Below are 26,320 nucleotides of genomic sequence, written 5' to 3'. Positions count from 1 at the left end.
TTGCCACTGTAAAATGGAAATTATATAAAAAAAATATTTGTATAATTTAATCTTATGCTATTATTTAGATTATAATTTCTATCATTATTGTTCAAAAATGTTCATTTAAATTTACTTTTTAATCATAAAATATGTTAAGATTGTGCCGAAATTAGAATGGGGATATATTTTATGGTGCACTTCTATTCTATTAATATACTGGAATTCATTATTTCGTTTTGTAATTTATATTATATCACATAACTGCATTATTAACGTGGAAAAAAAAGCTTACCTCATGGGTTACTCAAAGAGACTACAAACTAGCTCTTTTAAGACTTAGAAAAAGAGAAAAATGTCTTGAAATGGGAGTCCTAAATGTTTTTCTATTTGACTAAAACTTGTTTGATACATGCGATCACAGTGACAACTTTTCATCTATTTCAAGCTTTGAAGTCTTTTGTGATAAATCCTATTGCTTATCCTTTTTTTTAACGGAGGAATATAAAGCATATTGTGCGTGTTGCAAGATTTTATCCTTCCTTTTCAGTCTTAAAATTCTTCAAGCAATTTTACTGTCAGTATAATTTGATTTGGCAGTTCATCTCTGTATTCGCTAGCATACCTTTAGTTTTCGAAATCACCAGGAACGCTATATAGATGTAAAATAGATAAAAAGTTCGTCAACGGTCAGTTTGTCAGCTGATTATTTTAGAAACTTTAACAGTTTCTGGTCATTTATATTTTAATACAGTAATTTATTTAACAGCAAAACCTTTAAAAAAGCCTATGGATTTGAAGATTTCAGTTCACTCACAAGCTTCATCTGGTGTTGTACATTAAGTAGCATGATACATTTCATTTGGACTAATCGACAAATTGATTATCTGCGCGAGCTTTCCATCCAATTTTGCAACGCGTCGATAACTTTGACAGGGACAATTTATCCAGACTGTACGTTTTCATCAATGTAATCATGTTTTAAATCAAGGTCATTTTAATCTGAAACTTCCAAGAATAGTAATTAATCCTCCAATAGTTGTAAATTAAGATATCTCGAGTTACAGCTGAACAGTTCAGGACAAGCGAAGCATGTGTGTCGAACTTTTGTTTTGATTTTTTTTCTATTTCTAATCAGTGTTTTCATTTCGCAATATAAGGTTCTTCAGGGTCATAACCATCGTGATACGATGTATATTTCAGATTAGTTTCCAGTAACACACCTGCATATGACTAAAATTTGTGGAGTAAAGAGACGATTACACATTCCTTTCTGTTTGCACAGCGACATTTGACTTGAAGTCAGAAACGACGCAATTATTAGAAAAAGACTTAGTCTAAATTTAACGCATACATTAATGCGTTTTGTAAAGCCAGGTGCAGCTTACAGAGAAGGGAAGAAATAATTTCAAGAAACAAAAGTAGGAAATTATCACTGAATTCGAACTCTTTTTTGGAACATTGCTAAACAAAAAGAATTTTTAAAATTAAATTTGCAAAAATTCCTATTAAAATTTATAGAGAAATAACAAATATAGTATTCTATAGAATATTTGTGCTAAACTGAAATATCCCAAAACTATGAACTATTTGTATTCTGAATGAATAATACAAACGCGTTTGGGGATGATAGCATTTTCATTTTGACACTTTTTCAAACCATTTAAGTTCTGTTTAATCTGAGATTGGTTTGAATCCAGGTTCGAGATTTGTAACATCGAGAGAGGGCTACTGTAGATTCATCTTTTATGTAGTCAGGTATGTTATAAATCTGTCTTTGGAGGTCAAGCATCTTAAAACTGGTGTGATATAGAAATGGTGAAAGCAGAATGTTGACCCATTTCTTTCTCGGAATCCGACAACGGTTCTCACTTATAAGATTTGTCTTCTGGTGACCACGTGTAACATTGTTGCGACATATGACACTTTACAAGCCTGCTGACAATTATCTGTCAGCGATTTAGGCCGAGTGAGCGTCTCTTGTTTTTTCAGTTGCCCCAACTAGGACCAAGAGTATGACTTAGCTACTTCATGGGTCGCATTCGCTTGCACAACCCCTTTTTACAGGGGGCACATTGACACACCTCACAGATAGAACACAGAAGAAGAACAACCATGCCTGAACCGGGACTCGAACCCGGGAGAGCCCAGAGAAGACGCGCTACCCCTATGCCAGGACGCCGGCACGTGTAACTTACAAATAAGACATGAATCCAACAAAGCAAAACTGTTGGGTTTGTACAACGCTCTGAAGACAATAGTATGAACACTTTCCTTTCCACTTTTTCATTTGTTCCCGTAATATGACAAATTCTGTGTTTAGCGTCCACGTAGAGTAGTAATCACTTTCAAGGGACATTATGTTGCCAATAGATCATGTCCAAAATTCGATACAGATCTGGAATTTAGGGAATTAAAAAGATATCTGAATCCACTTTTAGAACTGCTGTTTGAAAGTGGGAGAGAGAGAGCGATTTGCTCTTTTATGTTTTACTCCGAGACAACATTAGGTCTGCTGGGAATAGCATTTCGGGCAGTTGTCAAGTGAGACAGTTGTCCAAGCATTAGGGCACAAACGGGGGGACACAATCGACAGATTCTTAGTGGTTTGGAGCTCGAATACCAAATTTCAAAAAACATAATTCAGGGAATGACACATGCGATATTATTACGTTCATTTAAATACTCCTGTATAATATGCTAATGTATTTGAATACTAGTTTGAGATTTTTAATACCAAAATCGATCCATTTCTCACCGGCTGTTTTCTTGTATACAAATCATACAAAGAGAAGAAATTGCACATTCCAGAGAATTCGTTTGGATAATTTCCAGTTATTAGACTTCCTTTAGTTTTTTTTTTTTAAAAAAAAGCCTTTTTTACTTTCTTGCATACGAAGTATGGAAAAAGCATTATAAGTTTCAAAAAATTGGTACTCGGGATTTTGTCGAATTTCCACATTTTAAACCGTCCTGAGTTCAAAAAACACTTTTTTTTGGAAATGTCTCTCTCTCTCTGTCGATCTGTCTGTGACTAAGATAACTCAAAAACGCTTTGAGCTAGACAGCTGAAATTTGGTGTATGATATTTACACCAAATTTATAGATTTCTTTCAAATCTTGTGCAAATTCCTTTCAGAGGAAGTCTCTCTGTCCAGCTGTTTGAATATAATTTAACCAGATATCAATAAAACGGAGAGAGCGAGATGAAGAAAATTGGATACACAGATTTATTATCAAGAAAAGACACCAATCGAATTTTGAGCTAAATCCATCTAGCGGTCAGTTTGTACTTCCAGAAGCATGTATACGCGATAACTCAAAACCGCAGTGACTTAAATATATCCAATTTGGTATGGGATTTTGTGATGTAGTTCTGTCAAATTTTCATTTCAATCGGTACCGAATCGGTTTCATGTATCGAATTTTAACCATCTATCTCTCTTCGGTTTGTAGTTATCGTGTTAACTTATGTTCTAACAGATGGACAGACAGACTTCCTTTGAATGAATTTTCCATGAAATTTTATAAAAATTTATGAATTTGGCGTACAGACAAAATACCATAATTTCTTCCTCTATCTCAAAGAGTTTTTGAATTTTTTTGACGATTCCAATACTTTTTCTATACTTGCACTTTTCTATGCGAGTTATAGTATATACAATAACTCGAAAACGAAAATAACAAAATGGATAAAATAAAATGCAACACGTGATTTTTCAATAAAAATTGAAATCTGACCCTAGAATCCAATTTTAGATTCTATCCATCAAAGACGAATGGTTGGTTGTTCGTCTGTCGGTCCGCCTATTCGCGAGCAAGCGAACATGACAACTCGAAAACGCAATGACCTCAAAAGTGAAATGTTCCACACATATGTGTCAAATTTTGAACCCAGTCGATTAAAAGAAGATTTTATAATGCATTCTTTAACATACTATAAAATACCGAAAGCGAAACATCGTCTCGCTATGTGAAAAGTGTAAAAGAAAAATATCCCATTTTCATTGCAATGAGATGAAATAAAACATCTGGAAACTGTTAAGGAAAATACGATCAAGACAAATAAAAAACACCTTAAGGTGTTGTATCCGACTAGGTTCAGAGACGAATTAAAAAAAAATGATACATAAATATTTTTTTTATTGTATCAAATAGCTAAAACATACTTGAAAGATCACTATTAGAAGAAAAAAATACACTCATTGCCTTTAGTTTTTGGAAAAAGCTGCTTATTTAACGAACATTTAGCAAAATTTTCAATGTTGGGAAAAACGGAGTAAATTAAAAAATAATGGAAATATTTCATTTTTATTTCACCTATATATAGCTTAAACTACATAAAGTGTAACAGGTCCCAAGATAAAAGTTATTTTAATAAATAAAAATTTTATAAGCACTTGAAGTTGCCTTTAATGATTTTTTGTCAAAATTTGTCTATGTTTTGAACTGAAAGTGCTTGTAAAACATGTCTAAATGAAGTGAAATATTCATTCTCCAGAAAATGAGTTTATATATTGTACTTGTAAATTGGTTCATCCAAATGTAGTTTTCACACTTTTTTAACAGAAATGCTAAAAATAAGCAAACTACGGCTGAGTAGGTAGAGAGTTAATATAAACATATCAAATATTATTTAGGAGAATTTCATAGTAAAAATAAAATAAATGACTCATTTTCGGTTAAAAATATCACTATTTCAGATTTCATTTTTATTTATTGTGTATTATTGAAAGTACTGTATTTACAGTTCTATCTTAGATATATTAAAAATAAAAGTTGTGTTTAGAAACTACGAGGCATGGACTTTATTTCGAATCATAAAAAAAATTTGAAATTTTCTGGAAAAAAGCATCTTTTTAGCCTAATCGGATATCTTAATTCAACGAGAGCGTTCAATTTTCGAACGGATCACCGAATTTTGATATTTTGATTTAAGAAGAGGCAGATAACATTTATCTGACCGCATGTAACAGCGCAAACACGCAGCGTGGATCACAACGAGTCATTCCGTTTTGAAGAGAAAATGATTCTTATTTGCTCAGGTTGCAGGAAATGACGGGGATATCTACCTGACAGGTAGGGAGGAAAGGGGAAAAACGCAGCCACTTGTTGCTCCAGCCGGTTTGCTTTCGAAATGTGTTGTCAAATACGCCATCGCGGCCGACGGAAGAAGGCAGTCGATTCGAAACCGTTGCGTAACATGCATGAAAGTTAAATTGTTTGCAGCGTTCCCGATTGACGTGCGCAAATAGTGCTCACAGGTATGTATTATGTAAATGTTAATTATTTGTATCAATTATTTGTGAAATAGATTAATGCCTTTGCTGATATTTATTTTTAAATCGTCAGAAACTATCCGTAATGCAACGATTGAACACTGCTAAGCAATCGGGAATGCAGGGTTTCATATTAATTTTAATCTGTTTATCTTTCTGGGGATTTGAACTGAATTTTATTCCCATATTCGATGAAGTTTCTATTCAATTTCCTTCGCATTCTTCTCTCCACGAGTTGAAAAAACACTCTATTATGGGGTTATTTAATTTTCTCCATGTTTTTGAAGATATTTGTTATTTTAAAGATCTTGTGTATCTTGGAAAAAAAAACTGCAGCTTTAATTAAAGAGAATTAAAAGAATAAATAAATTGAAATGTGACGAAAGATTTACTGAATTTTCGAATTGTAAGAGAACCACAAGAAATGAGATTTTTTAAATTTTAGTTCTCATTAGCATGCAAGTTGTTGACAATTGTCTGTAAAAAAGAATTATTGATAACATCGTTCTTCTCTCATCATAATGGCCAAGCATCAAATGGATATGATGGGCGGTTTCTGATTCATAAAAAGACATTTTTGGAATTGTCTGCTTGACCTTGTAAACACTATTTGAGGAATGCTGGTTTTGTTGTTAGCAACATAACTCGGAAACGTGACGAACTCGCATTTGACGCCGATCACATTTTATAGTGGCCCTTCATTCTGTCAAATGCTGTACACTCAAATTTCCGTGCTGCAATAAATAAATAGATAAATAAAGTTTGTATTGGATGAAAATAGCAGGTGCATTTTAGAGCACGTGCTATTATTTATTAGCAAAATAGCACTTGCATTTATTTATTAGCTTAATATAAAACTATACAAGTAACCAATTTTTCCGGAAATCTTAAAAAAAAGTTTTGTTTCAAAGTGTTTTTATCTATATTAATTAAAAGCAATGAGAGTCAAACATTCTTCGTTTTTTATCATACTTTGTGAAGAAGACTAAAAAAATTGGAGGGAAGAATTCTCCCGATGACCTTTCAAATTAGCACGAGATGAGAAATCAATCTATATTCCATATGCAATGACTATTAAGATTCCAAAAAAAAAAAAAAAAAAATGTAACGATACAGCACTTCAAGTATGTTCGTTAAAAACACGACAAATAAAATTTTAAAATAAACCTCTAAAATTTAATTTTAAGCTACGTTATATTTATTTCGTTTCAATGGAATGGATATTAACCTCTTTTGAAATTCGAAGAAAAAAAATATATATAATATATAAAAGCAGCATTTTGTCGACTTTTTAATATTTTTTTTATATTTCACCCATTTTGTTAGTTATTTCAACTATACAGGAGTTTTAATTTTCTAAAAATTTGATATTCTGTTGTGATCTCCGTTAGTTTTTAAGCATGTCGTAAACCATGTTTTTTAAACATGATTTAATGCGTTAATAAACACGCGTTTCATGTATATGTGCTATTGATGATACATTATATTTGTTCTTGGTATACAGATTTTACACAAAGAATTTAAATGATTGCCCGAAATGGGCATAAAATGGAAACATTTTTAACGCTTTCTTTTAGTATTTATGATTTGGATGCAAGCAAGTTTTTTTCTTTCTAACTCCCTCGCCCCCCCCCTCTAATTGGCAGCGTCTGTCATCTCACTTATCACATGCTGGGTTCAAGAAAGAGATAAATTATTAGCTCTCTCGTGAATGAGCATAAAAAAAAGACCATAAAACTTTATGAAATCAGTTACAATAAAACTGGCGGAATCGTTTCTTTAATCTTCATCGATAACATATGATATTATGCTAAAATAATAATTTGGTAATTAGAAAATAGTAATTTGCAAATTTAATTGAGTAAAATAAAATATTTTATTCTTTGATTAGAAATACTTCATTTATATTATATTATTTTATAACTGGAAATTTTATTGATATTTTTATGGTGCAAAATTTTAAAAGATTTTGACCTTTACCATTTGCTTTTTCGTCCAGAAAAATGTATCGAAGAACCAGAAAGTAAGATGCAAAGGCATCCGTTGTTTGAAAAACAACACAATACTTCGTTCCGAGGTCCACAAATTGCAGCACTGTTGTTTATGCGAGCGAATTCATTGTTCAGATGCCATTATATTTCCATTTTACGACAAAAAAATCCTATTTAATTCGGTGCGGAAACTCGCTCAAATCATGCTTTTACATTTCTTATAAATCACTAGAACTTAAAGAATACTTCGGAAAAAATATTTGGATATTATATTGCGTATCTTCGTGATGTTTTGGCCTGTGATATCAACAAAAGGAAATTTTCAACCAGTGAACGATTCTTCGGGCTGCATTAGATGCTTGTAAAAAAAGTGCGGATTCGATTTATTTCTAATTTTAAATTTATACTAAAAGGTGAAATGGAATATTTTATTATTTACTATCAGAATGATAGTTGCATCATTCATGGAACATGCCCTCCCCAAACGGTTTAACGCACAACATTAATATTTAAAATTATTTGTGAAAGGCGAAAGTGTTTGATTTTAGAAATCTCTTATAGTCATTTACAAACAGAAGAATATAGTATGTATTTTTTTTTTTTGGGGGGGGGTATATTTTTTTAATTATTTTGAACTAAATTCCGCCATATGTATGATTTTTTTTTTTTTTTTTTATGGTTTGATGTTGTCAAAAGAAACAGAACTCCAGTCGATATATTGCCACAATGGTTTCAATCATCTTCATTTAGTCAAACGCTGAATTTTAAAAATGTCTAAACACCTTTATGACATTGTATTCAGCTTATAGCCCGAAAAAAACACCCGCTTGAAAAGTAATTTGTGAATACATGACAGTCAGAAGCCGATTTGGCTGATTTCAGTTAAATTTCTTGCTGTTCTGAAACTGAGATATTATCTCTTAACGCAGCGGGAGATTGTGCCGCTTAATTTCCTATTAGATCAATTCGGTAATCTCCTGTACAATAAAATAACACAATAATAGTTAGAGTAGTGGAAAATCGTATCTTAAAAAGCAACATGAAAATTATTTCTAGGTTTGCCTTGAAATAGAAACGTAACAGACAGAAGAAAGATGACTTTTTAAATATTAGTATAAAAAATTGACTTCACTGGGAAAGTTACAGACATGAATTTCTCATAGATTATAGCCATTTTCAATCTTGGATTTTGCTTCTTAATGAGGGATTTTTAAAATGATCCGATGACCCAAATGCAATCTACGTTGGCACACTATGACCGTAAGTCATTGTTGTCGATTTCAATATTTTTTAATTATTTTTCTCTATTTTCCCCTCCTAGATGGCCATGATGGACGATGCCGTCCAGTTGGAGAATATGGAATTCGTGCAATCATGCCCCGCTCAGTTCCGATGCCGGCGCTGCAGTGGTCTGGACTCTTCCCTCCAGAGAGCGCGCTGTGGACATGGGTTCTGCATGCGATGCGTTAACATGGTGCGGGCCGCCCGATTCCAGTGTCCAGTTGACTCCAGGTCCGTCGAGAAGAAAGAGGTCAGTTGCCCTTTTGTTTCCTCGTGCAAGAGAGGGGGGGGGGGAAATAATGCCTAGTATACAGAGTGTAGATTTTAATTGTAACTTTAGATATAGATAGGGCCCCGGTGGTCTGGTGGTAAGATCTGGGCTTCGGAACGAAAGGGTTTCATGTTCAAAACCCGATTTCATCGAAGAACCTTCGTGTAAGCGGGTCTGGTGCACTCGAAATCTGTCGGGGGAAAATGTCCTCACGCTGGTGTGGTGTATGGAAATTTGGATAGGGGGTTGCCAGCTCAGATGTCACCCTCGTCAACTGATCGTGATTCAAAATTTCGAAGTCCATCCCAAAATAGCCCTTGTGTTGCTTTAAAAAGAGATGTTAATCTAACTAAACTTTAGAGATATATATATTCTTCTTGTTCAAAAATTGCTCTAAAGGATGTAAAGATTTGTATTATATTATTGTTGTATATTATTATTATACTTTAAGTTGAGAAATGTAGCTATAGTATGTAAGTTAATCACTAAATAACTGAAAAAAAATAGCACATTCATCTTTCTAAAAATAATAAAGCCATCACCTCAGGCTACCAGCTGGCTCCTCGGAAAAAATTGATTATATTTGATTTTAGATTAGATATACTTCCATGGCCAATTATCTCTCTTCGTTTTGTAAATATTGTGTTAAATTATATTCGAACAGCCGGACAGACTGCCTGCCTCTGGGCGGATTTTGTTCAATATTTGGCAGAAATCTATAAATTTAGTATAAAGACTGTATACCAAATTTCATTCCTACAGCTCAAAGAATCTTTGAGTTATATTTGTTTCAGACAGACGGATATTTACCAAAAAGGTGTTTTCGAACTCAGGGAGATCTGAAACAAGGAAATTCGTTAAAATCTCAAGTTCGATTTTTTTTTTTTTTTTTTTTTTTGCGATTGTTGTATTTTTTCTATACCACGTATACGAGAAAGTATATTAAGTGACTTTACATTACAACAAACTTTTCAAGAGAAATGAACTGCACAAATGCATTTTCAATAGCATTATGATGACATGGGATATTAGGAAAGCTCATGTAAACAATGAACAGTAAATATGTAAAACTATTAAAACGTATGGTTTTAGTGTCTGATAATTTGACGGAATCATGGACATAAAACTACGTTTACGCGATTTTACTGGAGCTTAAACAATTTCCCTAGCTAATCATCTGGTTGTCAAAGACGGCTAGTTTTAAATGAAATGAATATTTACAGCATGAAGTATTCTTATAAATGCATTAGAAAATTTAAAAGAATTTGGAATCTAGCTGCAGATTTTTGATTAAAGTGCACACGTTGTATAAGCGAATAACTAAGGTTAAATTTCTCTGTTCCGGTAATGTTGATAGTTATGGATGGCCACACCGTTTTGAATGGGCGATAGATGACCCCAAGAGCTCATAAAAGATCCATAGAAAATATGGATCATTTCAGAGAAGCATCGATGGTTCTTTAAATGTATCGAACATTTTAAGCTGTATTAAAATCCCACTGAGAACTGGACATGATTTTATATGATCCAACTTCACGCTACTGGTCGCCTGAGGGATGGAAAAAGGGCGATGGTCTTGACATCTAACTATAATTTCGCCAAACTTATGCTTCTTTAAAACCGTATAATTTATGGTTAAACATATTTAAAACCATATTCTCTATGGTTTTAAAGAAAGTGCCATTGTAAGCATTGCAATTGCTTAATAAATCTTGAAGGGCGATACAATTTTAAATGTAAAATATTAATAAATATATTCACTCGTCTAAATTATTGAATTATTTTTAAAAGTCCTTTTATTTTTGATTAACAAAATGTAGCCTTAATTTGCTTTGAATTAAAAAAAAAAAATCCTTTGTCGTTCTACAGTCTGTTCCCAACGGTCTGATAGAAACAATTCATGCTCACGTCACACAAGCCAAGTAACAGTATTAATGTAGTTTTGGAATTCTGCCGTAGAAAAATGACAAAGAATAAGATAGCACCGGTGACGTCACGAGAATCGACTCCTTTCACTCAATCTTATTTACCGCCCGAATCTTATCGATCACGTGTTTTCTGTGGTTTACTTGAGTCAGTTTCATAGATAACTTGCTCGTCAAAGATTGTATGAATATTTCGTCGGCACTCGGGTCCTAATCGCTTTTTTTTTTTTCATTTATCCATCATTACTATTTATTTTGCATTACAGCCCAGTATAACAGTATGGAAAAAATTAAAAAAAAATAATACAGAGCAAAAATATTGGCTTTTAACCTGTATTTTGCATATAATACCAACATCGATAGCTGAAAAATTATTCCTCAAACTCTAAAATTTCAGTTCAAACCCCTCTGCTATCGGAATTAATTCTATATGATTTTTAACCCTTTAAAGGCCATTTTTTTCTAATCATATTATGTTAAAATATTTTTAGGTTTGAAATTAGAATAAGAAAAGGGATTCATTTAGCTTATTAGATAAATTTAATTTGGTTAATTAATAATTAAGTGACAAACCACGACACATCATTTTGTGTGAGATGAAGAACTGAAGCATCTAAGTTTCTGTCTTTCTAAAAAAATTTGTCAGAACTGATTCCAACCTACATAATTTCATACAAAGATTGATAAATTTAGTGGGAAGCTTACTTCCCACGGCCTTTAAAAGAGTTAAATAGAAAATTTTACCTTCTTACTCCTTTGCGCAAGGATGAACAAAGACAAGATTTAAGGCACCAAAAACATTTTACCTGAAATGCACAGAGGAGAAAAGAGGGGTCTCTTTCTTCCCTGTGGGAGGTTGTATTTGGATCTTTTAGAATTTTAGTATTAAGATGATAGCTTTCTTCTTTTTTTCTGGATAAACTTATTTCCAACTCCGTGCAAGTGGAGGCAATGCAGATTCGAAAAAAGAACTAGACTTCTCGAATCAGATATCAAAAAAGTCTTTAACAGAATTCATTTATCAAAACCGATATAGTGAATGTAAGAATCTTTGAGGTTAAAGGCCTATGGTATGGTATGAAAAGTTGGAGAAAGGATGCTGGCGCTAGCGTCGTTCTTGGCATCTCAAAATAAGTTCCGCCACTTTTTGCGCTACTTCAAAAGTCGGCATTATTCGAACTAATTCATAACCATTTAGCTTGACAGTTTTGAAAGCGACCATTTAGAAGAGAATGTTATCTTTAAAGTTAAAGAGAAGTTGACAGACCTTCAAAACATCAAGACGGCAACCCTCAGTCTGCAATTGTTCTCGTTTACTTTCACACTGTAGATTAAGGAGGCTCGTCATTACAAGCAGAATTATTTTTATATCTTTTGTAATAATAACCTTATCTGATCTTCAGTTTTTATATTTGAAACTTTTAGTGTCTGTTTTACTTCTCGTATAAGAAGTCTACAAAAAAATTGTAATCGTCCAAGAATCTGACCTCGTGAATTCGGCTAATTGCCACGCTTCAGACGTCTTTCAGATTCTTGGAACTGTTTGTCTGTCGACATAGCTTAAAAAAATTTGCATGTTGGGTATTAACACCAGATTTTCAGAAAATACTTCAAGGATGTCTGTGAAAACTATAATCAAAAGCACAAAGATCTAGAAAGATGAAGTTTAGCGCATAGTTTTATCATTAAAACCGCGGATGTCTATTAAATTTCAGCCCAATCCGTCAATGTGGTTAATCATCTGTTGATATTTATGTTCGTGTATGTGTGAACACATTAATTTATTATTGATTATAATTATTTATACAAATCATTACAATTTATTTTATTTTAATTTACAATATATTTAACTTATTTTTGAGTCGTGTTTATGGATAAATTAAGAGTATGTTATATAAGAAACATTTTCTGATAAAAAATTCTTGTTGCCCATATTAATAATTGAGTCCTTAATATATAAATCATAATTTTTTTCCAGTTTCTGTTCTTTTTCATATCATTAAGCATATTTGTAAAGACTCGAGTAAAAAATTTAATAAACACGATAGCTTTAATTATTTCTACTGTTTATTGAAATATCTCCATTTCGAAGTTAGAGAAACAATGGCATGTACTTGTAATCTCACAGCTGTTTATTTTTGAGTTCTAAAACTGTCATTTCATCATGGGAATCGATAACCACGTGATACATTTTTATGTCAATAATGTCATTCAACGAAATGTTCCCTCTTCCAATGCGCATAAACTTTAGCAAATACAATAAACAATACGAAAAGAAGAGTAAATTCTTCTTTAGCTTGTAAGGGATCACATACGAGTTTCTTCATTTTTAAAACGCTGGCAATGACAAGTTGCAGTCAAACTACAGTCAGAAGTTAAGCAATAATAAAACTCACAATTGTTGTGAAGTCCCTACTGTAGACACTGTTGCTTATAAAATATTTCATTTTTAGCATTATATTTTATCTCCTTTTAAAGTATTCTTCGTAGAGCTTTGTGTTTGAAATAAAAAAATGTATCGCACTTAACGCTAATGTTGATTTTAGGCGTAGGTGATTTATTGATAATCCATATAATTAAACAGGTCTGCTATCCAAGATAGAGAAATATAACTAAACAGATACGCGGTTGTTTAAAAATAGTAGGGTGACAGATAATACAGATCAGGTAGATATAGCAGAGACTTTCAGATTCGCCATATCAGTATAGATTAAATATAAAACAAAATTTGCATGTAAGTAATAAGAATTTCAAAAATATGAAATCTAAATTATAAAGAGCCTTAGAAATTATAAAAGCCATGAAACTTAAAAGTAATAGCGAAATTTAAAAAGTGGGAAAAAGTGGAAATAATAAAGAAAATGTAAATTAACAAACAATATATGAAAGAATAATAATAACAGTATGATAAATTTATAGTATTTTGTTATAAATTAAGTAATATATAATATAATATAAACCAAGTATAAAAATATATATGCTATACATGTATATAATATTTAAATGTATATACCATACATATATTTAAATGCTATAAAATTATTGGATTTATTATATAAATGTATTGATTGCATATTTTTTCAGAAAATATCATATTTATATTTATTTTATTTCTTAAACACGTGCTGAAAATTACATTTTCTACGTGTAGTTTTTCATTAGAAATGAAGTAATCTTTAAAATTGAGTGTTTGTTAACGTGGTGGCAACACTTTGATAAAAGTTAATTTTTCCCATGCAAGTGTAACATGCTCATATAGGCTAATTTATTTTTTGTGAAATGATTTGTTGGAAAATATGCTTAAAATTATCTTTAAAAGATTCTAATTAGATCAAATCGCAATCACAAAATCATATTGGTTAAGATTCCAGAGCATTCAAATATTGCTTGGAATGAAAAAGCGGATTATCTGGCAAAAACAATTAGGGCGTTGTCCCCATAATTTGAATGCATTGCTGTTGAGTATTTCATCTTTTATTAAAAAATTCTCTCTTCAAAATATGAACCACATTTATCAATATAGAAAATACCAAGAAACACAGGTGGTATTCCAGTTACTCTATCCCTTACCACATGGTTTATAAATAGAAGAAAAGATTAAACAACAAGACGTCTTATTACGCGGATGATCATCTCGCATCTCTACCGACAAAATTGGATTTTATTACAACTCTGTTTCTTCAGTAACCCCCTCCCCCCCCCCCCAAAAGAAATAAGCAACATTGAGCATATTTTTATGCATTCATAAAAATATGCTCAATGTTGCTTTTTTGAAGTATCCAACTCATGCATCAAACATGGGACATGGCTGCAAGCTCACTTTCAGTCGTCAAGAAATTTCATCTCTTAAAATTTTGATCATTTTTTTTTTCTTTTCATAAGCGCAATCCACAAATTTTCTTCGTTCACGGAAGCCTTTTGATATCTATTGATTGTGACTCTCTGACACTAAAGGATGATAATCCTTGCTGGCTAAAAATCTCAAATTATATATTTTAATTATAAAATATGCTTAAAATATATTTTTAAAAATTGATTAAAAATAGAAACTTACTTTATATGTAAAAAATTATTACCAATGCAAAGATATTTTTTAAATTTTAAGATGTAGAAATTATTTTTGTATTGTAATATTTTCGGATGTTATCATAGAAAAAAAATTACACTTGATTTTTAATTAATTAAAATTCTAATTATAATTAAAAAATCGCATCGAGGTGCACATTTCTACTCTGCAAACTATATATGTGCCGAGTTTGATAGTTCTAGGTCAAACGGTCTGACATGTAGAGCACCAACACACACAAGCATAATTTTTTTCATCTTTATTATAAGTAAATATAAACTTAAAGTAAAATTTGGATTTCTTTTAAAAATTAAATTTTTATCTTAGTTTATTATTTTAATTCAGCAAATATGGATTATTATCGGATTATTATATGGTTTATTATCGAGGAATTTTTGAAAGATAAGTTCCTGTTACTTGCAGTTATACAGAAGTGCAGTTACACTGCGAAGACGTTCGTTGATCGCTCTGAGGTTGAGAAGCGTAATTTTGATGCTTTTATAAAAATCAATATCTGTATTATTTATGTTCCAAATGTATGAAATGCTTGAACCTTAAAGATTATTTAAAATCTTCCTGTGGCATTTTTTGCCGATTGCAGCATTCTCTATTTGTAGAGATCGCTTACGAGAAGATAAAAATTAAAGCTAATCCCCCTTCCCCCCCCATTTTTACTTATTTTGGTAAAGATTCCGTAATGTACTAGCAATAAAGAAAGTTTTCCTGGTATCACAAGTTAATATATTAACATAGTTATTATGAAAAAAAATTCAACTTATCTTTTTGTTTTGAGCTGTTGAATGAAAGTGAAAGCAAGGTAGCTGTGTTCCGTAGACCGTTGAGAAGTGGCGGCCGTGACCCGCATTCGTGCGGCAACTCGAAAAAAGGCCGAGTGTTTCCGCTCCTCTATTTCGATAGTAAGTGTGAGCATTCTTCGGACATTCAATGGCTTCTGATGTCGGTTTCGAACAGAATAAGTTAGGAAATGCGGTGTCATAACGAAATTCTTTCTTTATTCAGACAGTCAGAAGCAGCGGTCATTTTCAAAAGAAGACGAACCATTTGCTTAAAAAAAATTACGTAAGGAAAAAGATGTTATAATGATGAATATGGGTTAGGTTAACATCAGAGATGGCGGCAGGCGTTTGGGGACGATGTCAGATAAATCCTAGAAGGAGCAAGCATTTCTCTAATTCAGCTTCAAAATAATTCCTAATAATTCATTTTATACAAAAAATGAAGTATTATTGCTATTTTTAAATCGTATTTGGATTTTTCTTGAGGAAAATCAGTGAACCTAACGTCATCGACGTCGCATTGTGCTCTTAGGCCGCCGAAAAAAATAATCGACAAAATGTGATGTCACCTTATTTGTTGTACTGCCAAAAGTGGTTCAAAATGTGATGTCACCTTATTTGTTGTACTGCCAAAAGTGGTTCAAAATGTGATATCACCTTATTTGTTGTACTGCCAAAGGTAGTTCAAACCATAAGCAGTATGAGTGATATTTGATTTTGATGTCTGAAAATCCACTGACTTAGCGTCGACGCCATCCATTGCATTGAATTCTTAGTGATCCGACCAAAATATGGTTGTGATAGGTGACATCTTATTCACTTATCACGTCGGTTATATTGTCAAATATAGTAAAAAAAAAACAACGTTTTAACTTTATTTGGATATTTCGATTACTTACAGTATTTTAAATTTAAGATGGTTTTTAAACTATCATATTCGTTAATGGCCAGTTTTCCACATTCATCCTGAAATAGTGAAAAATTTTGTCGACAAAATTTTCAATCTCTCGCCATCAATCAGAGGCCAGTAGTTCCCTACAAGGGGCAACTGCGCCCCTTATCCCCTGCTAACGCAGCCGATGATTAATATATTTTCTACCTAGCATATTTTTAAATATAGCTCGATGAAAATTCGTTACATTATGTTTCTGCTCTGTACATTATATTATAGAATCGGAAACAATTAGAATTTATTTTTTATCTACCCCTTTCTTCAGTTCATTCAAAGAATTGTAAATTCAGCGTTCTTCTACTTGTGGTACCACGCGTGTTGAGAATACGTAGTAGAAAAGCTGCAAAAATAGATATTGATAAACATATTAAACATAAGTCGAAAGATAAGACTTTGTTGTAACTTGGCTTTTTCAATTTAAATTATATCTCATTATAAAAGACCGAAATAATTTAACTAAATTTGAAATAATTTTTATTTAGAAAGATTAAGAATTTTTAAATTTCAGCTTGGGTATTTATTTTACCTGTAGTATCAGTATCTGTCGAGAGGAATAGGATCATCTGCCGATACCTGACGATTACCAGTACATTTCAACACCTGACGATATTAATATATCTCAATAATCCTACCATTGAATGTTGGCAAGCAACTTCATTTTTATTTAATTTTGCTCTTCGAAGAATCAATATTTCCTTAAATGCTTTAGATTTTTTTTCAGCTTCTGAAAATATTGACTTATTTTTAAGTCTAATATTATGTTACAGAATTGAAGCATCATTCGTTGGACTTCTGTATGCTTTCAAATACTTTCCAAATTGTTTCTTTGCATCAGTGCTAATCGTGTGCAGATGATATCAGATGAAACGGAACGGTGCGCAAATGATCTGCTATTGCGGTTGCAGTGCAAAGGACTTCCTATTTTCGAAGCAATGTCCAAGGCACGACACGATGCTGTGTTTCACCGAGCACTCAATAACGGATTCAATGGAGCGTGGTGGACAGCGGGTTCTTTCATTGTTTGTCGACCTTCACTTCTTGCAATAGATACAATCGCCCTTCCAATCAACATTCCAAAAGACAACCGAGACATTGCTCTGCCATTTGTTGTGATTAAATCAGCAGATTGTATTATTCCTGCTCCAAATTTCCTCGTGAATATGAAGCGAGCTCTTCTAGAGATTCTCCATCCCTTCAGTATATACATTTCACAATGAGTTTTAGAATAATAAATAATAATAACAACTAAATTAATTATTAATTTTATGCTTTTCTCTTTTTTATTCGTTATTTTAATTTTTTTTTATATTTTTATGATAAATTTCTAAATACGCTTAATTAAGAATATGTTAACTTTTCTTGAGAACAAACCAAACAAATAAGAAACAATTTTGGCATGCTAATATAATGTTTTTTATAAAATAAGTAAAAACATTTTTTTTTAAAGTTCTTTAATATTAATGCAATGAAGGAAGCTGCGACTGCTTTTCTAAAGACTATAATTTACTATAATTTCTAATATTATAAAATATTTGTATAGTATTATTTCAAAATCTGAGGTGGGACCGATGAAGCTTTTTCTTTCCTTCTGATATACAATCTCACTGACAATTAGATGAAATATTTGTGCATTTCACCCTATTTTAACTTCATACGAATTTTTTAAACTTAATATTTAGGGGCATATTTTTGTCTTTACATTTACATAAATGGAATTCAATAAATTCGACCCTGAAGGTCTTAAAAACAGCAGCTTAAAAAAAAACTTTTTATTCTTTCCTGACTATCACCGAAAATGCATCCTTTTTACATTCTTTTTAAAAGTCCCCTATTAAACCCATAGCTAGACAGTGACGGAGTCCGAATAAGAAGGAAGAAATCAGGAAAAAAAAGACATGGAAAATCATTTACAAACTATAAAACTAAAATATCTGAGGCAGCATTTAGTTTCAATTATTATGTAGTCTGAACGTGTCGGTGAGAAAATTCGGGTACAACTCAGAAATGAAAGTGAAGTCTGAAATTATTTGATTTGAAAATAATTATTTTAAAAATGTAGATAAGTTTAAATTATTATACAGGTAGGGAAACGAAAGTCCATTTCAGAATTTAAGCGAAGGAAATGCACATAATGGCAGCTCCTTTTTTAAAATTTACAACACGGAGGAAGAGATTTCAGACTTGATGGAAGATCACTACAGGGAATTCTTTGGCAGTTAATTAAGTAGAAGAAAAGAATACATCAAATGTAAGAGAATGCAAATTCACAACAGCCCAACAACCGGTTTGCATAATAACAGCATACGAAATGCTTCATCAGGTCCTTTTACTTTAAATATGACTTGCCTTTTGCATTTTTTTTACCACAAAAGTGATTTGTTTTTGCTCCTCTGATCGACATTTGATGCCTGAAAAGAATTTTTTGGAACACCGTGTGTGTATATTTATGTATAATAATGCGTATCTACCCATTAGTATGAAACAATCCAGGTATCTACTAGGAGTTGGAGCTATGTGATCCGAACTGAAATTCCGTTGAAACTGAAGGGACATAAAAAAGAAACATAAAATAAATTAGAGCGCACTAGAGCACCTTGGGATCTAAATAAACGTCTCTCCACGTGCGCTGTTGTAAAATTCATAAATCAGGATTCGCGAGACATTCCGTGCCAAATGCTTTCTTTGAAAAGTCGTTTCACCTGGAAGGGAAAAAATTCGGTCAGTTGTTAACGGAAACAGGTGGGAATAGAACGCAGATTACCGTGAAGTTCCCGTGAAACGATTACGTTCGCTTTTATTTCCATAGATGAGAAAACGGCCCAAGTGCACCGCCGTCTTAGAACAGGAATTGTGTTAATTCGACAACGGAATTTCACATTGAAGGGAAGCGAATCTCAACATTTGAAAAAAAAAAAATTCTCAGTATTTCTTTGTTTTGATTCGCACATCCTTTTACTTGTTTTTCTCTTCTTTTGATGAATTTCGACCATCAAAATTTTTCCTGGCGTGTCTGTACACTTTTAGCTCTCCGATCGTCCCATTATTTTGATGCAATCCCGTTCAACAACTTTTAAAGTGGATAGAGCAAATATTTCGATATATACTAAATTCATGAAATTTCAAGAATTTATTTGATTTTATGATGATTTTAGGAAATAACATAAGATAATATATATCCACCGCTTGATGAGCTATGTTTGTCGTTTTATTTTTGGATTACTGAAACATTTCTTTTTATTTGTTTCAACACACAGTTTATCGAATTTATTAACTCTCTCTTTTATCTGCTTGCACTTAGTCCTTATCTTATTATTTCTCATCCTGCAAAAGAATCGCTGCCATAGCTTAATATTAAAATAAAGAAATAATGAGATATATACTCTCTTTAAACTTTTAAAATGATTATACAATTTGCTACCACTGCAATATTCGATATGAACGTAACAAAACTTCTGATGCTTTTCTCTTCCTTTCCTGCTCGAATTAGATGCTTCATCTTTTCCTGCCCTTGCACCGTTTTCTCTTTTACAACTTCCACAGATTTAACTTTGCTAACAAATGCTCTCAGTTATCTTCATTTGTGATATCGCTTCTGACAACAATGTTGCAGAAAATTAATCTAAAAATCAAGGTCTGACACTGTAAGTGTACGTGCTTTATTCTGGACAAAATCACAAAAAAACAACAAAACTGAACCAAAGCATACACAAGAAAGTACTTCTAGTACACAGCGTGACACAAGCAACAAATCGGCAATAAATAGCCGTAGCACTCGGAGGGAACTCATTCAACCCACTGACACTCTCTATTCCTTCTCCCGACTTTTTATACTTTGTGGTATTATTGGTGACCTTTTGATTGGAGTAATAATATATGCATTTACATATTACTAAAGGAACGTCAAATTTTCTGTCCCATGGACATTCTCGCCTGTCCTGGAGAATAGTTTAAAAAGTCGGTTTCGAAACTTAGATAGTTTATACCTCCATAGGTGTTAAAAAAATCTAAATTATGCTTGAGGGTATTTCAAAGTTAAACAAAGAATTACCATTAGCTAAAGGGCTGAAATGTAGTGTAAAAATATAGACTTAATACAAAAACTTTTTTGAATTTTAGACCAAATTCACCAAAGAATATCTCGGAAAATATATATATTTGATTTTTTTCCCTGTACAGTGAATGTGAACTCACAATTATATGTTTTGAACACTCCTGATGCCAATCACATTAAAGGAAAAAAAAATAATATGAAATATATTTAATGCCGTGTATTAAATGCATTTATTTCCTAAAAGTCATCATGACTACAATTTAAAACATTTTTTATACTGAAGAAACCAAAAAAAAAAAAAAAAATAGATTACTGAGTGCGATTTAAAAAAAATTAATATTCATATTATTTCGGACTCTAATTCTCGAAATGGTCGCCGCGAATCATCAAAGTTACAAATTACAAATTTATATCAGAAACCAAGTGTTAAACAATTAGTTGAATGGACAATTTTATGTATTTTTAGATTTTTTTTTATTGATATCAATCGAGGATTGTTTCATTTCATCCTACATTGGCATAATAATTTTAACCTCATATTATGAATTATATTCTATGTAGAATTACACTAAGAAACTTGAGGAATGTTGCTCTATATTTGTTTGCTTCTAATGGGCGTTTTATAATATGTTATTTTAGATCTGAAAGAGATAGAGGGGGCCGGGATAGCCTGGCTGGTGGAGCGCTGGATTCGCGTGCGTCCCTTAGGTTGCGAGTTCGAAGATTCCCCGAGCGCTTGGTGGCTGACGCGCATATAAATCTGTCGTTTTCACCAAGTCCTACATGTCGAGAGTAATACCACTGAGGGTACTGGATCAGGGGTGATCATTCTCTGATTCAGGTCTAAATGACGACCTGTGGATGAGTGAATGAAGTCCGTCTCGTAAAAAGGGTTCTGACGTCGTTCTCTTAGCCTAAGATGGCGCTACTATAAAAACAAAAGACACTTCCCCACCGGCTTAAAATCGCTGTCCTCATAACAGCGGGCTTGTCCATGGGAAGTGCCATAAGAAACAACAACAGATCTGAAAGAACTTTTTCAACTCTCAAATCAGTGTGAGAGAGAATAGCATGCGCTTCCCATTTATGCGATGCGATTAAACGTTCTGGAAAGACTTTCAGTCTGATGACAGAACTTTGGCCTCTAATTTAGGTGTACTCTGGAACACCCATCACGTTCGGGTAAATGACGTAGGGCTCAGGAAAAGGTGTATGAATTGGGGTCAATGAAGAACAGAATGATTCTTGTTTTTCAACACCAAAATGGGAGCACTGAAGCGAGTGGCAGTGAAAGAGAAATCTTTTTTCAGGAAAGTTGATCCTGAAACACACGACAATTACTAAAGACGGGAAATCTGTAACAATTAACTGTTTCGCTCCCCCCCCCTCCGAAGGTCTCAGTAGCGCTCGTGCGAGGCATGAGGTGGAGCCTCCTTTTCAAACGTCTTTTTGGAATTTGAATCATTAACAAAAGACTATCTTGAGTCAGATAAGGAATCTATCTTCTAATCTTGCTATACATAATGCAGCAGAACTAACGAGCAAAATTTCCCGCTCGATATTCTTCGAAAGTGATTTTAATTTTTCGATATGCATCACGCGTGTACGTGCCTTGGAAAGCCAAGGTAATGTTTTAAACACGTGCATTGATGCAGTAAACCATGCATATCAAATAGGAATCTAACGTGCACGAGATAAATATGATTTTTTTTCGATGGATGTAAAATGAGAATCGAATAAAAATTCGAAAAGTCAGGTGTATTTAAAACCTGTATTGCAAAAAAAAAAAAAAAAAAAAAAAAAACACCCGCTATCACGATTATTAAAGAAATGGCGCTTTTGGGGTGCTATTAATTTGAAGATCTTATTGAGCATGAATATGCTCAAAATCAATGCCGAAGGGACGGCACCACTTTCTAGAGCAAAGCTGAAAACCACGAAGACCGAGAGTGGTGAAATCAGCTTCGGAGATGTTCCTGGTTCAGAACTCGAGTTCCATTTTAGGTCCGTTGTTCCCTGGTTTATGTTAGATTGGTGGCGCATGCATAGAAAGGATGAAAAATACTGTTAGGTCGGTGGCAAATAATCGTCTCGACGGAACAACAACATGCCGCTGAATTGTATTTTTCTCTTACTGAGCAAGCGTTTGTAGAATTTGGCGGTTTTATTGGTGTGAAAACATTGATCACTTATCATAGATTAATTGCGACATTTTTTGTTCTCTGTTCTTTCTGTGTTTTTTTTTAACATTTCATTTGCCATTTTTTTATAGTTTTCTAAATTTAGGTATTTGACTTTTTTTTTTTTTAATTTTACCATGTTTTTTTGTGTAAATATTCATTATTTGAATACGATACGCAGTGAAAAAGAAAATTTCAGGGACACCGAAACGGCAATATATAGCCAAGCAAGGAATGCTTGAATCTATCTTATGAAATCGTGGCAAACATAATCAGTCCCTTTCTGCACATGCGCTGCCTATTGGCCGCCGTCTAATAACTCTCCGAGTGTAAACCCAGCATTACTATAGGTAACGTGCTGTGATGCGATTGTGACGTCAAGCGAATTTACTTCAATGACTGGTTTGTAAAGACTGACGCCACATCTAATATATAAAATTCTCGTGTCACAGTTTTCGTTGCCATACTCCTCCGAAACGGCTTGACCGATTTTGATGAAATTTTTTGTGCTTATCCGGTATCTATGAGAATCGGCCAACATCTATTTTTCATCCCCCTAAATGTTAGGGGTAGTCCATTATTAATTAAAAACTAACTTTCCCGCCAAAAAAATCTTCCATTTTCCCCATCGCCAAATAAGTAAGGCATCAGTTGTTTTTTTCTCCCAACAATAATTAGGCTAGGGTTAACATTTTTCGACGGATTATTTCAAACGATTCTGTTTATTTTCTTAATGTTTTATGCATTTAAAATTAAACATTGTTAATTAATCCATGTTTCACATTCATTCTGAAGTACTTTTGAATTAAAATAACACAGAATAAAGGAAATTAAAAATGTCTAATCTGCATAGCGTTACCCCAACTGGCGTAGAAAAATTTACGCATTTGCGTTGACGTAACTGGCGAAGAAAATCCACGCATGCGCATTGTTCTGATTGTTGGCATGACAACCAACGGACGATTTAAATTATTTTTAGGTTAGTTGCATGCTTTTGTAAGTAAAATGTATTTATGTTAGTTATATATTTTTTGTATATGCTTATAGTTTTAAGTACATCGTTTTTTAAGTAGATTTTTTTAAACCTGTTTTCGACCGATTATTTTAAACGATTCATTTTATTTTCTTAGTGTTTGATGCATTTAAAATTAAACATTGTTAATGAATCGATCTGTTCATGATGAATCTGAGAAATTTTTGTTGACAAATTCTTGAGATATTACATAAATTAAGAAAGATATTCTTTAGTGACCATAAAGTTTAAACGCTCAGTGACTCTATTATCAGTAATCATATTATTAAAAAAAATGCTTTGTTTCAGTAAAAAATATTATATTAATTGCAGATTAATCATTTACACTGTAATTTAAAGCATAATTTCTACGAGGGGTAACAGAAAATTAGAGAGATATATATCACGCTATAACTGAAGGCCTTTATAATATTATGAGTGAATTATATGACTATCAAAATTTGAAGTTTTAAAATATTTTGCTGAAGAATCTATTAAAGTTGGAATTGCGTAAAATGTTTAATGGTACGACCGGAGTTTTATCCCCTGCTTGGCGAAATTTTTAAAAATCGCAAACAACGGCCTTGCGAAATGTTCAAAAGCAAAGAAGCAGATGTTCAATTATAGTGCATAATAAAGATTGCCAGCTTTGGTGCGTTATCGCAACTTGGCGAAGAAGGGGGTTAAACTCCGGTTAAACCTATTTAATTATTAAAATTTAAACGAACATTAAGATTGGCGAACCGGCTGGTCGCCAAAGGCGGCTAGTAATTAATATAATATGCTTGAATAATAAACTCTTCCTCATTTTTTTTACTGGCATTTGTTATTTATCAGTTAATAAAATCTTAAACATGAATCTTGAGCCATATGAATAACAATACGCTATTCATATGACTCCTTTTCAGCACAATGTATGAGTTTGTTTGCGTAGTGGAACATCATCCCGAAATGCGATGATTCATAAGAAACTCATCAATGTTTCGTCTTCGTCACGAATTTGATATCAAGAGAGGTCACAATTTAGAACAGTCTCATTGTTTTGTCGAAATGCCGCTTCACCGTGAATATCGTAAATGGGGTTTAGGAGATGGTAATGTACAGCGAGACGGAGTTTTTGTAACAATGGTCAATATTGTTTGCATTAGTAAATAGAAACAAAAAATAGTTGAATGTTTTCTCGCAAGAAATCAGCAAAATTAGGAAAGGGCAAAAGTAAACGAATTCCTTAAACTAAAAAGATCAGCTTTCTTGAACTTCAACCCAAACCGTTGTATATATTTTGGATGAGGAAAGAAGAGCCCATTGTTTCTATGTTAAGAAACCTAAACACTCTGCGAGCCTACACAGAATGAGAATCAATAACATTCTAAGAAATTTCAACGCTGAACTGTCTTTATTCTCGGGCTGCGGTAGGCTGTTGGTAAGGTCTCGGCTTCGGAACAGGGCTCGCAACCCGATTCCACCGAAGAATCATCGTGTAACCGGGTCTGATAGAAGTTAAATCCATCGGAGTCAAACGTCCTGCCGCTGGTGTTCAGTGTAAATTTGGAGAGATGAATGCCAGCTCAGGTGTCGTTCTCTTCATCTGACCGCGGTTCAAAAGTACTAGGTCCGTCCAAAAATAGCCCTAGTGTTGCTTGGTTTAGGTCTAGTTTTATCCCTAATAACTGCGGAAAATATTACAGCATAAAATAATTTTAACGCCTAAATTTAAAAAAAAATTAACTTTTTTATTTAGTTGCTGTAAAATTCTTTAGTTTAGATTTAATTAACATTTTAGGATTTTTTATATAGATTTTATAACAATATTTTTTATAGTTGCAAGTGAATCTCAGACCCTTTTCATTTTTTCGTCAAATATTTAGTACGGTGATTTTCCCTTTATTGAAAGCCAAGGAAGAATTTTTTTTTTAATTATCTGTCTGATTTACATCTGTGTTATTAGTAATAAAGAAGCAGATTATAGCTGCAATATGAGGCATGCTTTTTTTTATATAAATTTTGCAATGAAGGTTGAACTTCAGAATCAAACAATAATGAAAAGATTTTACAGTGCCTTTATTTATAAGCACTACTGTTCTTTCCTGTAATGTAATTGAATTTATAAAGACTTAGAAAATTTGGCAAACGCAAAACACAATGAATAGAATGGCGTAACTAAAAACAAATGATAATATAGAAATGCAAGTATGATACTTGCATCGGAATGTAAAATTTAAAAAATACTTTGTAATTAAGCCATTAGGAGCAAATTATATAAAATATTTAATTGAAATTATTAGCAACCGCTAATCTGGGCTAACGAAGTGGTCGCCAAAGGCGATTAGTATCTTGTATAATGAGTCGGATTAGCGCATCCTTTTCCTGCTTAGAAAAGGGGGAGCCGAATCCATTTTTGTCATATTTATTCTGCATGGTAATAAATCTGAAAAAGATGCATTTATGAGAACTTTATTGATGTTGCAAGGTAGAAATAAAATTGTATTTTAAGATAGAAGCAAAATACAAATCCTTCCTTCTTAGCAGCGGGACG

At 32.7% G+C, this 26,320-nt stretch overlaps 1 protein-coding gene across 1 annotated transcript in view; it reads left to right on the top strand.

The window, feature by feature from the left end:
* Window positions 1-5,059: 5,059 nt before the first annotated feature.
* The window catches only part of LOC129972614 (TNF receptor-associated factor 6-like), a 50,500-nt gene continuing 29,239 nt past the window's right edge, over window positions 5,060-26,320 (top strand). Inside the window, exons 1-2 of the mRNA XM_056086813.1 lie at window positions 5,060-5,243; window positions 8,571-8,780. Of these exons, the coding sequence (XP_055942788.1) occupies window positions 8,571-8,780 (210 nt within the window). The 5' untranslated portion in view covers window positions 5,060-5,243. The remainder of the gene's footprint in view (window positions 5,244-8,570; window positions 8,781-26,320) is intronic.

Source organism: Argiope bruennichi, chromosome 6 (genome assembly GCF_947563725.1).
Source record: "Argiope bruennichi chromosome 6, qqArgBrue1.1, whole genome shotgun sequence".
Classification (NCBI taxonomy): domain Eukaryota; kingdom Metazoa; phylum Arthropoda; class Arachnida; order Araneae; family Araneidae; genus Argiope; species Argiope bruennichi.
This window is presented reverse-complemented; position numbering and strand designations above follow the sequence as displayed.